We start from the raw sequence: 12,962 nt of genomic DNA on the forward strand, positions 1-12,962 counted from the left end.
TTTGGGAGTTGTTTATTTTAACTTTCCCTTATCTGTAAATCTTGTTCAGAAGTTTCAAAAAACAGTGTCATTCCTTTTCATTTGAAGATACTGATTTTCCCTTTCTACCTTGCCACATGAGCACAAGACATAGCTTTGTTATGTTTACTGCTCACATTACTTTCAAGTGAATAACTGATGTCACATAGTTCTAAGAACGAAGTATTTAGCTAACCTACACTTCCTTTGCTGTCTAACTGCAGCTGTTAACAGTGGCTATTTTAGTGTGTGTGCATGTGTGCACCTGTGGGGGAGGGACTGCTGCTGAATGACTACATTCTGTATTAAAAATAGGTATTTCAGACTCTGTCACACCAGATACAATTTAAGGCTGATCTACTTTGGGGCCCAAACTAGCACACTTTGAGAACAGAACGTTTTCCTGACTTCCACCACACAATCACCATCACAGTCAGTAGCGAAAGTAATTTAGAAGTGTTACCAATACACAGGCCCAGCTCTGCGCACCCTGAAGGGTCAGGGCCTCAAGCACTAGGGGAAGGGCAGGGAGCCAGCATCCCCCAGGGAGCCCTTCGGGGCTGTACAGTGCATGCCACTTGGAGCTCTGGTAGTGATTTAAAGGGCTCAGGTCTCTGGCCAGTGCCAGGGCAGCAGTGGCCTCAGAGCCCCTTAATACCTTTTAAAATCACTGGGATCTGGAGCAGCTGCCCATTCCCCCCACCCACCCATTGGCAGCCCTGCCAGTAGGGTCCATCAGCATTGTGTCAGCTTCCCCTTTTGCCCCCCTCCTCCCTGTCAGCAGCTTTGGGAAGGGCAACAGGGAAAGAGGCATTAAAGTACTGCCATGGCAGCGTTTTGACATCGGCTAGGAAAGGCAGGTATCAGCGACCACGTCTCACTGGTACACTGTACTGGCCCTCTTTCACCTCTGACTACAGGCCACATCTCATCTAAAAAAAAACCCAGTAGCTTAAAGCAATTATCTTTGTACGCTAATAAGAAGAGAGTTTGTTGGGAGTGAAAAAATAAAAACGGACAACAAATGACAACATGGAATTTTTAAAAGCAAATGGACTCAAGCTGAACAAGTCAGTTGATCCTAACCAAATAAGATTTAGAACTTCTCACTATTGCATTAGCCAAATATCATAGAATAAGATTAGACAAATATTTTTACTTAAAAATTACCCATAAAGTTATAAGTCTGCATAGGTACATAGTTTTTGTACCTCCACACTTACATTCTTTGCCTAGGAAGAAGGAATAAAAACACAGGTGATTGATGCTCAGATAGAGCCAGCCTTGGCGAGGAACTTTACCCTTCCAGCAGCAGCATGAGTAATAGGTAATTAACTTCTCTGCTTCCGGGAAATTAAATCTGGCTTCAAATTTCACTAGTGCCTCTCGAAACTTCTCAGGATCCTCCTCCTGCTGTGCTAGTTTACTGCTGGTCTCCTCCGCTATCAGTGCCTGATTCAATGACAAGATAGCATGTTAGGGCAAACTAGTAGTTTGTCCAAACTAGTTATTACAAGCTACCAGTACATGTTTAAAATCCTGATTCTCTCTTAGGAAGGTATCCAAGTTGATTTGCAAGTTATACAGACATTTACCTAGTATTTGCAGGCTCTTTATCTACATTTCCAAACCCAGTCTTCTTTTTGACACTAGATTATAATTGAAAAAATTGTTCAAACGACTATTTAAAATCTTGATACCAATAATGACTTGCATTGATCACCATAATTATTTAAAATAACTCAGAGAAAGCCATAAACATTACTGGAATTCCACTCAGCATATTATGGCTGTAGAAGCTTTTATTTTGCTTACACAGCACAAAGCTACAGTAAGAAATGTTTATATTGATCAGTGCTATTACCAAGAAACAGTCAAGTGAAGTATGCCATAACTTGTAATAAGCTTTTAACTATTTTTCAAAGACTTAAAATACGTTTATAACAAACTAATTATGTGCTGTGTCTTTTCATTCCAGTTCTACAGCCGGTCCCCGAATTGCAAACGGTCAACTTACTACTGTTTGCATTCACAACTAAAGCTGTTGTAAATGGTGGGCCCCGAGTTACGAACGCGATCTGCGCTTACGAACAGCGCGGTCGAGTGTAACTCTATGGGGTCTGACTTACGAACAAACCGAGTTATGACCAACTGCTTGGTCCATAACCAGTTCATAAGTCGGGAAGAGGCTGTACAATAAATAAGGAGGAAAGACAGTTAAATGCAAATTATTTGGCTAAAAGCAAATTCACTCCCGGTGCTACAAAATACAAATCAGTCCTCCCGGTATATTGTAATCCCATATGCCAGATGTCTGTAGCAAAGACAAGAGAGCTGATAGAATAATAAAAAATATGGGCCTATTATTGAGTATGAAACCTGCAGAATTCTAGGTTTCCTAGGCTATGTCTACACTACAGGCTTCTTGCGCAAGAAGCTTTTATCGGAAGAGATCTTCCGCAAAAACTTCTTGTGCAAGAGCACATCCACACTGCAAAATTGCATTGAAAAAGTGATGCACTTTTGCAAAAGAGCATCCAGACTGCATGGACGCTCTCTTGAAAGTAAGCTCTGCTATGTACAGAATGGCCACCAGGGCACCTGTGCTTTTTTCTCTTTCCATGCCAAAAATCCCCCTTCCTGGTCCACACACACCTTTTTGCAAAAGAGCTCTTTCGCAAAAAGGCATTCTTCCTCGTAGAATGAGGAATACCTATGCCGGAAAAACTCCTCTGTTGTTTCGATATTTTTGCACAAAAACACACTTAAAATGTGGTTGATCCGCGATTTTATTTTTAATGGCCATTTTTCCGAAAAAAACTGTAGTGTAGACATAGCCCTACTCTCACTTCCATGGCCACAAGATTATCAAAAGATCTGAGTTTTATTCACACCTTTCACAGCACTTGGATGTACAGGGCGTAATAAGGAAAGCAAGCCCACTGAAATACTGCCAGAAACAGGAATTTAAAAAAAAAAAAAAAAAAAAAAAAAAAATAAAAAAAAAAACCTTCTCAACAAGGTGCATGTTTTACAGATGTTACACAAAGGATTAAGTAGGTGATGGTGCTATTTTTCCCCATTTTGGGATAAAATGTAGATATACAGACTATTTGGAGCCAGTCTTTTAAATACATAGTCCCTGGATAGAATTCTGAACATATCTGAATGCCTTTTTTTCCTGTAACATCACAGATCATTTACTTGCTATCCATGAGACCAAGGATATCAATGATGTTAGAGATTCATGTCTAAGATATCAGCGTGATTCTGTGCTGACTACACTCTAACATTAAAAGATTGAGCCCCTTGAGCATAGAACACTAGGACTGGAAGGGACCTCGAGAGGTCATCGAGTCCAGTCCCCTGCCCTCATGGCAGGACCTAGTACCACCTATGTGCAGGGACAATACTCTCTTAGAAACCCAAGCAATCTCCCCCTTCCAAGTGTTTGTGTGTGACCAAGCCTGGCTTCTCATACAAGCCCTGCCGTTGGACAGTGGGACCTATCACATCTTACACATGAGTTTTATGCTAGTAAGTTCAGTCATCCTAAGGAGCCCGGCTGCCACTGCTAGTGCAGCAGCCACGGTAGTCGGAATCCCGGGCCCCTCTGATTCACTGCACCAGGAGTTCCATGGGGCTGGGATGGGGGAGGGTTGGAGGCCAGGGTGGCAATGAAGCTGGAGGTGGGGGGGCAGCGCCATGCTCTGGGCAGCACTGAGGGCTAGCTGACCTTGGTCCTGCCCTTTCCGTCTGAGCCTTCCGGGGTGTGGAGCAACCTCACACACACATACCTTTCCCTAGGATCTCCAGTGGCTGTCGGTGCATGGATAGGTGTAAACAGGAAAGACGGATGGGATGTTTTAGGAAAGGGTGAGAAAGACAGAGAGATTGGGAGAGAGGAAGGAACCAGGAAAAAAAAAAAGAAGGTACACAATTATAGAAATACAATGTGCAGGATCAAGAAAACAGAACAAACAGATACTGAAGAAAATTCAAGAAACAATACAACATGATCTATTACATGAAAGAAAATTGGGGTAAATCCAGAATGGGAAAGAATGTATAATGGAAGTGAAAAAAAATGAAGTTGTCGACCTTATTTGCAGAGGTACTAAGACCCTGAAGCTCCCACTGACTTCAGTTGGAGTTGCAAGTGCTCAGCACCTCTGAAAATCAGCCCCTAAAAGTATTAAACAAAAGGTAATTGGCAGTATATTACATTTAACTACAGTACATGACAGACTACACAGCTGTTATTCCTGTAGCTTCCTGAGGCATGGTGCAACTGGTATTTTTAATCATGTTGTAAGCACCGAGGCATGTGGATATTAGATGAAAATACTATGTAAACATACTTTCCAGCTCTTTCCAATGCTGGATGACAGCATACTCATGAGATCACCGATATGGAATGCGGAAATCAAGAAAAACATCTATCTATATATTTTAGAAATGTGCCTCTGTCTGTCTTTGAGTGTTTGTTCAAGAATTCCTCCTAAACAGTAAGGGCTAGGACCACCAAATTCGGTGCACAGCTTCCTCTTCTCCTAACAAAGCAAGATCAGGATTTGGTTGTGCCAAGAAAATGGGACAGTTTTCCAGAACATACAAAGGGAGGGGTGCTTACTCACAGTGACCAGGGACAGTGAGTACAGGAGAGAAATATACTACAGAGTGGCCACTGCAGGCAGCCGTGCCACCAAGAGAGTGGCCAGCTCGGGACAGAGATCGCCATCTTGCCTCCCACCAGACCAAGTAAGCGGGATCCTCCCACCGAGGTGATTTCCCCCACTGGCCTGCCCACCCCGTGAGAGGCCATGGGGAAGGGAGACACCCCCACCCCCACTACCACCCCATCGCCATCCCAAGAGGTGTCACGGGGGGAAAGGAAACAGCTTCTGCTGAGAGAGGCTGGGAAAGGCCATAGAAGGAGGGAGAAAGCCCCCCACCCACCCCTCCTGTACCCCTCATGCCCTCAGCATCCTGCCCTGAGTCACCCATATTCCCAAGGCCCTGTCCTGACTCCTACACCCCCTAAACTGCCAGCCCCCTGTCCTTAAGGACCCGGGCAATACCAGGTGAGTCTTCTAGTTTCATAACTAATATAATTATGACCAAAACAGATACAATTAGATGACTTTGTAGCTGTATCAAAAATACCATCTAGATGGGCAAAAGCGAATATGGACACAAACATTTGGTAGACTGGTATAGTTTTACAATATCAAGAGTTATTTCTACCAATTTCTTTACTAGAAGGCAAGGGAAAGATGAAAGCAAGACAACTTTTCTTACCTTTACTTTTCCTTTGACAAAACTAACAATATCTTCTTTATTGTCAAAAACAGACAAAGTATGGAGTAAGTTTTGCTCCAGCCATTCCCAGTGCTGATTTATCTCTTCTAAAGTGGCACCTAGAAAGATAAAAAAGAGCTAATTAAAAGCCATGTCATTTCTTTCACAATTTCTTCTAACTAGAAAAAGAAATAACCCGCACTTGTGACATAGTACATTAAGAGAAATTAAATTTCTGAAATCACAAATGGAAACTATTAGCAGCAAACAGGCAAACAAAATGTTACAGTTCAAGCCATAATTAGAGAAAACAAAGGTAATACTGCTTTAAGAAGTAGTTTTAGTACTTTTAGTTTTCAAAGATCTGAATACAGGCTCTCTGCAGGCAAGTGTTGCTGAGTTTCAAAGCCAAAAAAAAAAAAAAAAAAAAAAAAAAAAAACAACAAAGCTGCTTACTGCCCTCTCAGGAAGTGGCTTATTTTGACATAATTTTCCTTAAGCAGCAGTAAGAAAAAACTTTGAATTAGGATTTAACTATCCCTGCTCTCCCCACAAACAAATGTTCTCTCTCACACATACACACCCATGTGTGTGCCTTCGGGAAGAGTTTACATGACCTGTAATCTGGTAACCTGCTTGTGAAGGCTTTTTGTAAAAATCGAGGTATTGGATACCAAAGGGATCTGGTTGTTTTAAACACAGCTTGACAAGCCTAAAATAAAAATGTCTGCAGTTTTGGGGAGAATTGGGTAAACAGCATGTAGTCAACCTATGGAACTCCTTGCCAGAGGAGGCTGTGAAGGCTAGGACTATAATAGAGTTTAAAGAGAAGCTGGATAAATTCATGGAGGTTAGGTCCATAAAAGGCTATTAGCCAGGGGATAAAATGGTGTCCTTGGCCTCTGTTTGTCAGAGGCTGGAGAGGGATGGCAGGAGACAAATCGCTTGATCATTGTCTTCGGTCCACCCTCTCTGGGGCACCTGGTGCTGGCCACTGTCGGTAGACAGGATACTAGGCTAGATGGACCTTGGGTCTGACCCAGTACGGCCGTTCTTCTGTTCTTAACAGAATAAGCTTTGAAACATGATGGATTTCTTTAAAAACAATACACTTTATTCATTTTAAGGACCATTTGTAGATAACGGATACCAAAATGAGATTTTAGTCTTTAGCAATTAGCTTCAGGCAAACTGCTAGTTGAACGCTACTGCTTCAAAAAAGCTGTAGCTGTATGTCATAAAAACATGAGAACAGAAGAGCAAATGCAAGGAATAGAGAAAAGTTGTAAAACAGCGCTATTAGAAGAAAAGCTAGCCACCCCATTACAAGACAGCTCCTGCTGGTCAGACAGTAAACAGGATAGGACTTGCTCCTCCCTCATTAAACAAGATAGGTAAACAGGCATGATGTGCTCTTTTCAGTGCCCAGCTGGGAAGAGGGGTAACAGTAAAAAAAATAAAAAAATATATAAAAAAGGAGGGGGGAGACGAGCAGAGCATGGAAGAGGAAAAAGAAAATTCAAGTACAAATCTCATCACAAAACATATGAGTTTTTAAACATCAAAGAATACTGCATGTCGTCTCACAGCAAGATGATAAATTTAGCTAAACATTTTCCACCTTCCTCTGTTAGGTTTCCCATAAGGAAAGCCAACTGGCAGGGAAACTTTCCAAGATTTAACTTCCACAACAGGAAGATCTTGTGATGGACCTTCATAAATATCATTAATCAAGGCAAAAAAATCATAAAGAAAGAACACAGTCATTATGTGTCCTGTGCTAATGTTTAAGAGGGCTGCATGTTGTAGGGTATTAATTAAGAACACTAGGCCTACTGTTTTCACAGGAGCGGTTATACTATGAAATAATAAATTGAACTTTTAAGCATGGGCCATGTAGATAGTGAGTAAACATGGTGGGGAACAAATCTGTCTGTGTGCACACAGTCTGGAATGAAGGATCACAGAAAGGAGGAGTATTCCATAATAGTTGCCACATTCCTTTTTGTGAAACATCTTGTCCAAGCACTGGTCACCTCTCACCTCAAGTGCTGTAGATCTTTTCTCTGCCTTACTATCTACTCATTCATTCTGTTCAAAATGCTGCTCAAGTTGACTTCCTTCTCTCTGACCAAAGGGTCCGCTAAAGAAAGTCAGGTTCTGTTGTGTTACTGACTGCTATAGCCAGTCCTAGCAAGAAGCCTGCCTCTTTCCCAGTTGCTGAAGGAAGCTTTTCATAATAAGAAGATTACAGAAGTAAAATTTGTATTGTTCTTATTGTCTTTATGGATTTTTTGCTCATAAAACTGCTAACTTGCTTTAACTACAAAAGACACACAAGAAATAGAACAAACACCATATTAGGTGAGACCAATGATCCAACATCCTTTCTTTTAACAACAGACAATACAAGACACTTCAGAGGAAATGAACAGAACAAGCCAATTATCAAGTAATCTGCCCCGTTATCTAGTACCAGCATCAGGCAGTAAGAGGCTTTTCCATCTTGGCTAACACGTATTGATCTATCTGTCCTCCATGACCTTACTGATTCTTTTTTCAACCAGTTTATACTTTTGTCCTTCACAACATTCCCTAGTAAGGAGTCTATAGGATGACTGTGTGTTGTGTGAAGTTGTGAGTTTTAAACTTGCTGCCTATTAATTTCATTGGGTAATCCCTGGTTCTTGTGATGTGAAAGGGTAAATAACACTTCCTTCTTCATTTTCTCCATACTAAGCATGATTTTATAGGACTCTATTTTATCCTCCCTTCGTCATCTTTTTTCCAAGCTGAACAGTCCCAGCATTTTTAATCTCTTCTCAAGGAGAAGCTGGTTCTATACCCCAACCTGTTGCCCTTCTCTGTCACTTTTCCAGTTCTAAATGATGTATCTTTTTTTCAGATGGGGCAACCAGACCTGCACACAGTACTCAAGGTGTGGGCATACCATGGATTTCTACAAAAGCATTATGATATTTCTCAACTTATTATCAACCCCTCTACTACTGGTTCTTAACCTTGTTCACTTTTTAAAATGGCTACTCTTCTCTGAAAATGTCTGCTCAGTCTACAGTGACTCCAAGATCTCTTTCTTGAGCAGCAACAGCCAAATGAAACCCCATTATTTAAAAAGTATAGTTGGGATTATATTGTCCAATGTACATTACTTTGCATTTATCAATATGGAATTTCATCTGCCATTTTCTTGACTAGTCATCCAGTTGAAAGACCCCATTGAAACTCTTTGAGATGAACACAGAATTTGCATTTTAAAATGGTGAACTCATTTTCTTCGTTACAAGAGAAATAGTTACGATCATGAAGTATCCTCTCACAAAACATTCCCTCTTTAGTTCTGTGTTCTTCCCTTTCAAATAAAAAGTCTCAAGTGAACAGCAATTATGAAAATGAGGAAATGGTAATGACTAACCACAACCAAAAATAACAGACTCTCTGCAAGCTCTCCCTCAAATATAAAAATGTACACCAGTGCTGGCCTTCTAGCCTTTGTTCCAGTTTCGTAACTTCAAAAAACACTAAAAATCATACAGTGGTTTTGTGATACAGACAGACATCCATAGGGCAGTTTTTTTTCATTCATGGTGCACTTCCTGCAGGGGTACAAGGGAGAGCATATACACATTTGCTTTCAAAATGTAATATGAGCTGATGAAGAGATAGCTATCAGAGTTTTCAGTAAGCCATAAACTACAACTTCAATGTGTGAACTGTCCTACTCATTTCAATTAATACTAAATCTAACACCATTGGTGGTATTTTAAATGTCAACATTGTTAGCAATTTCACCGCTCAACTCATGATGAAAAAAAGAGAGGAAATATATTATGAAGGTCTACACCAGCTCTTTCCAAAACACTAGGAAGAATGAATAACTACCTAGGAGAGCACAGAAAGTGAATTAAAATGCATGCATGAAAATGAGTAGGCCTTAACACCACACAGTGGGGTTGCTATGAATTACAATGAGTTTATTTTTCTGAAGAAGAATTCAGCTTCAAAAACTATGGTAAAAAGTTCATTAAAAATTAGTTTAAAAAGACTAACAAATTCAAGTCTTCAAAGAACATTTTCTTATGAGTCACCTAGCACTAAGGTTCCCAGCCATCCAGTTTTCGACTGGAACCTCCAGTCCAAAAGGATTTAGCGGCTCCAGTCAGCCCTGATGACCAGGCCATTAAAAGTCTGGTTAGGAGCACAGCAGGGTTAAGGCAGGCTCCCTGCCTTTCCTGGCTCCATGCAACTCCCAGAAACAGCCAACATGTGCCTGAATCCCCTAGGCCAGCGGAGGGCAAAAGCCTCTCAGTGGGCTAGATCCGGCCCACCTAGGGCTTTGATCCAGCCCACAAGGCAGTTTCAGGCCCCACCCCCTAGCTAGTTGCCTTGGCGTGGGAGAGGGGAGCAAGCCCTTCTAACTGCTTCTATTTAAAGGGCTCACGTCTTCCCCACACCCAGCAGGGAAGGGACAAGCCCTTTACATAGAAGCAGTTGAAAGGGCTGGCATCTCTGACTTCCTAGCAATGAGCTATAGGTGCGGGGAGCCCTCCCAGCTGTTTCTAGTTAAAGGGCTGGCACCTTCCCCGCACCTGTCAGGCAACACACTGCCTAGCAGCTGCAGGGAACAGGAGAGCCCTTTAAATACAAACAGCTGGGAGGGCTCCCAGCTCCTCTAGCAAGTTGCTGGAGATGCAAGCTGTTTCTATTTAAGGGTCTTTCCTGTTCCCCATGGCTTCTAGGCAAGCGTTGCCTGACAGGCGCAGGGAAGGCATGAGTCCTTTAAACAGAAGCACTAAAAGGGCTTGAGTCTCTGACTCCCTCGCAACGCCTCAGAGCACGGGTGCTCAACACGCAACCCACAGTGTTTGTTTGCGGCCCACAGCGCGGTTTGGGTTTACGCGGGGCTCAACACGCAGCCTGTGGGAGGGATCCTTTGAACATGGCCTCCACTGGAAACACGCTCCACATCAGCAAGTCAATATGATGGTCTTCTGTTGATATGCATTTTAGTAGTTAAATTCCTGGATTGTCATTGCTCATTAAAAGTGCTGTCATACGGGTGGAAATGGGGTAAATATTGCATTTTATTAATAGCAGCAAAACTGACTTAAACAGGGCCTGTGTTTTGTGAAGTCTTGCCTTAATCTTTGTATTCATGCCTTTCAGTGTGAAAGAAGCTATTTGCATATATATTTGCATTTAAGTTGCAGCCCTCAGCATGTGCTGTGAGTATCATTGTGGCCCCCAGGGCTTCCAAAGTTGAGTAACCCTGCATTAGAAGTGGGGGGAGCTGCAAGGCCTTTTAAGTGTTTCTATTTAAAGGGCTGGCGCCTTCCCTGTGCCTGTCAGGCAACGCTTGCCTAGCAGCTGTGGGGAACATAAGAGCCCTTTGAATAACAGCTGAAAGGGCTTGCAGCTCCCTGAACCTCTAGTGTGTTGCCGGAGATATGGGATCCCTTTGAGCTGTTTCTATTTAAACGGCTCTCGTGTTCTCCGCAGCTGCTAGGCCACGAGTTGCCTGACAGGCGCAGGGAAGGCGCCAGCCCTTTAAGCAGAAAGGCTTAAAAGGGCTAGCAGCTCCCATAGCCTCTAGCACGCTGCTAGGGAGCCAGAAACACGAGCCCTTTCAATTGTTTCTATTTAAAGGGCTCGCCTGCCCAGTGGCTGTAATGCCTGGAAGCCACCAGCAGGTGCAAGCCCTTTACACAGAAGCAACTGAAAAGAGCTCACAGCTCTGCCCCACTGTCCAGTTGCCTGAGAGCTGCCCAGAAGCTTGAGCCCTTTCAACAGCTTCTATTCAAAGGGCTTGTGCCTGCCGGGCAGCTGCCAGGCAACAAGTTAGAAGTGAGGAGCAGGAGCTGCAAGCCCTGTGATATGAAATCTAAGCCTCCAATCCCAGACAACCCAGCACCCTCCTCTCTGCACCAGGTCCCTTCCATTGGCCAGAAGTCAGGGGGCAGGGACCCCAGGCCAAGCACAGCTCCTGGTAGGGTAGCTCTCAATCCCACGTCTTCAGCCCCAGGTCTCCTCCATCCCTCTTGCTGGATTCTGGAGCTTTCCTCAGCACCATCTTGCCCAGGAGCACAGCAGGAAAAAAAACTGTTTGGGCTGGTTAATGGTTTTATTTGGTGAGTGTCTTTTAATGAATTAAGAAAGCACATGCATATACCATTCATTTCACTAAATATTCTAATTGAGGAAAAAAATAATTTGTGTTCTGAAGTGCTCCTGTGTTTCAAGGAGTTTCAAAAATATAGTTAATCATTGGAAATTTTAGCAGCTTCCTTCAAGAAGTAGCTTTGAATGCCCAATATCCTCTCTCTCTATAACTGGTTTTGATAAAAATATCCAGACGCCATTTTTATAGTCAAGTGTGGGAATCTTTTGTAACTCATAAAACCTAACTGAATATACTTAGAAGTTTCAGGGGGTAGCTGAGTTAGTCTGTACAGAAATAAACAACAAAAGGTCTGGTAGCACTCTATAGTTTTGTTACTCTATAAAGTGCTACCAGACCATTTGTTGCTGTTGGTTTTTTTAAATATACTTAGTGTGGATGGGAGGAAAAACAGGGACTTTGATACTATTTCATGGAATCATAGCTCTAGAAGTGGTCTCAAAGTCATTTAGTTTAGTCCTCTGCACTCATGGCAGGACTAAATATTAATTTTCAGTGCCCTATGTTTAGTGTTAGTGTTGTTGTTATTACAAATGTTCTCAAAATATTAGCGCTATTATTACAAATTTTTAGCCCCGCTGTGCCACCAGCTGGAAGCCGCCTGAGGTAAGTGCCACAACGCAGTTGAACACTGCATCCTGATCTATGGAAGTTAAGTAACGGTTATTTTATTAGTCGAGTAGTCAATGGAATTTCCACTGACAATTCAATAGTTGATAGGCACTTCCACATTCCTCCTTTAAACATGTACAAGGCTCTTATACATTTCAAAGAAGGAATGCAGAACTCGGACCAGGGCCAGCAGGAAGTCCCACTGACTCCGGGCTATATGTGGGTGCCAGCTTTGAAATGTACAAGAGTCCTCAACGAGGATAGAGGCAGCAAGGGGGGGAAATCGACTAGTCGACTAACTATCAATAAGCATTTGCTTATCAGATAGTCCACTAGTCCTTAACATCCCTATCCTGATCCCCCTCCTGCACCAAATTAGAACCCTCTCCCACACCCTAGCTCCCGCCCAGAGCCTGCATCCTGAATCCTCTTTCACACCCAAAACCCTTACCCCTCCTGCACCCAAACTACTTCCTGGAGCCTGCACCTCGTTCTGCATCCTAATTCCCTCCCAGAGCCCACACTCCTGCCCAGCCCTGATCCCCTTCCTGCACCCCAACCCCCACCTCAGGGCCCACACTCCCAGCTGGAGCCCTGGCCCTCTCTTGCATCCCAACTCCTCTGCCCCAGCCCAGTGAAAGTGAGTGATGGTGGGCGAGGGTGAGCAACAGTGGGAGGGGGGAAATGGAGTAAGTGAGGGGTGGGAACCTTTGAGAAGGGGCCGGGCAGGTGTGTTTGATTTTGTGCAAGTAGAAAACTGGAACTCTACCTCATACTATGATACTTCAAAAACATGTATTTATTTAAAAACATTTTGTATTTTTAAAATAATCTA

General features: G+C 42.9%; 1 protein-coding gene across 5 annotated transcripts in view; it reads right to left on the minus strand.

Moving 5' to 3' along the window:
- Nucleotides 1-12,962, minus strand: part of TBC1D8 (TBC1 domain family member 8) — a 105,237-nt gene that overhangs the window by 44,961 nt on the left and 47,314 nt on the right. For 4 of the 5 annotated variants that reach the window (XM_025189715.3, XM_006133189.5, XM_075917115.2 and 1 more), the window contains exons 3-4: nt 5,320-5,438; nt 1,242-1,470 (exon numbers count right to left, since the gene is read on the minus strand). In XM_025189715.3, the coding sequence (XP_025045500.3) occupies nt 1,242-1,470; nt 5,320-5,438 (348 nt within the window). Of the gene's footprint in view, nt 1-1,241; nt 1,471-3,815; nt 3,838-5,319; nt 5,439-12,962 lie in introns of those variants that run through there. The other variant, XM_075917164.2, reaches the window with a different exon arrangement.

Source organism: Pelodiscus sinensis, chromosome 1 (genome assembly GCF_052426305.1).
Source record: "Pelodiscus sinensis isolate ZL-2025 chromosome 1, ASM5242630v1, whole genome shotgun sequence".
Lineage (NCBI taxonomy): Eukaryota > Metazoa > Chordata > Testudines > Trionychidae > Pelodiscus > Pelodiscus sinensis.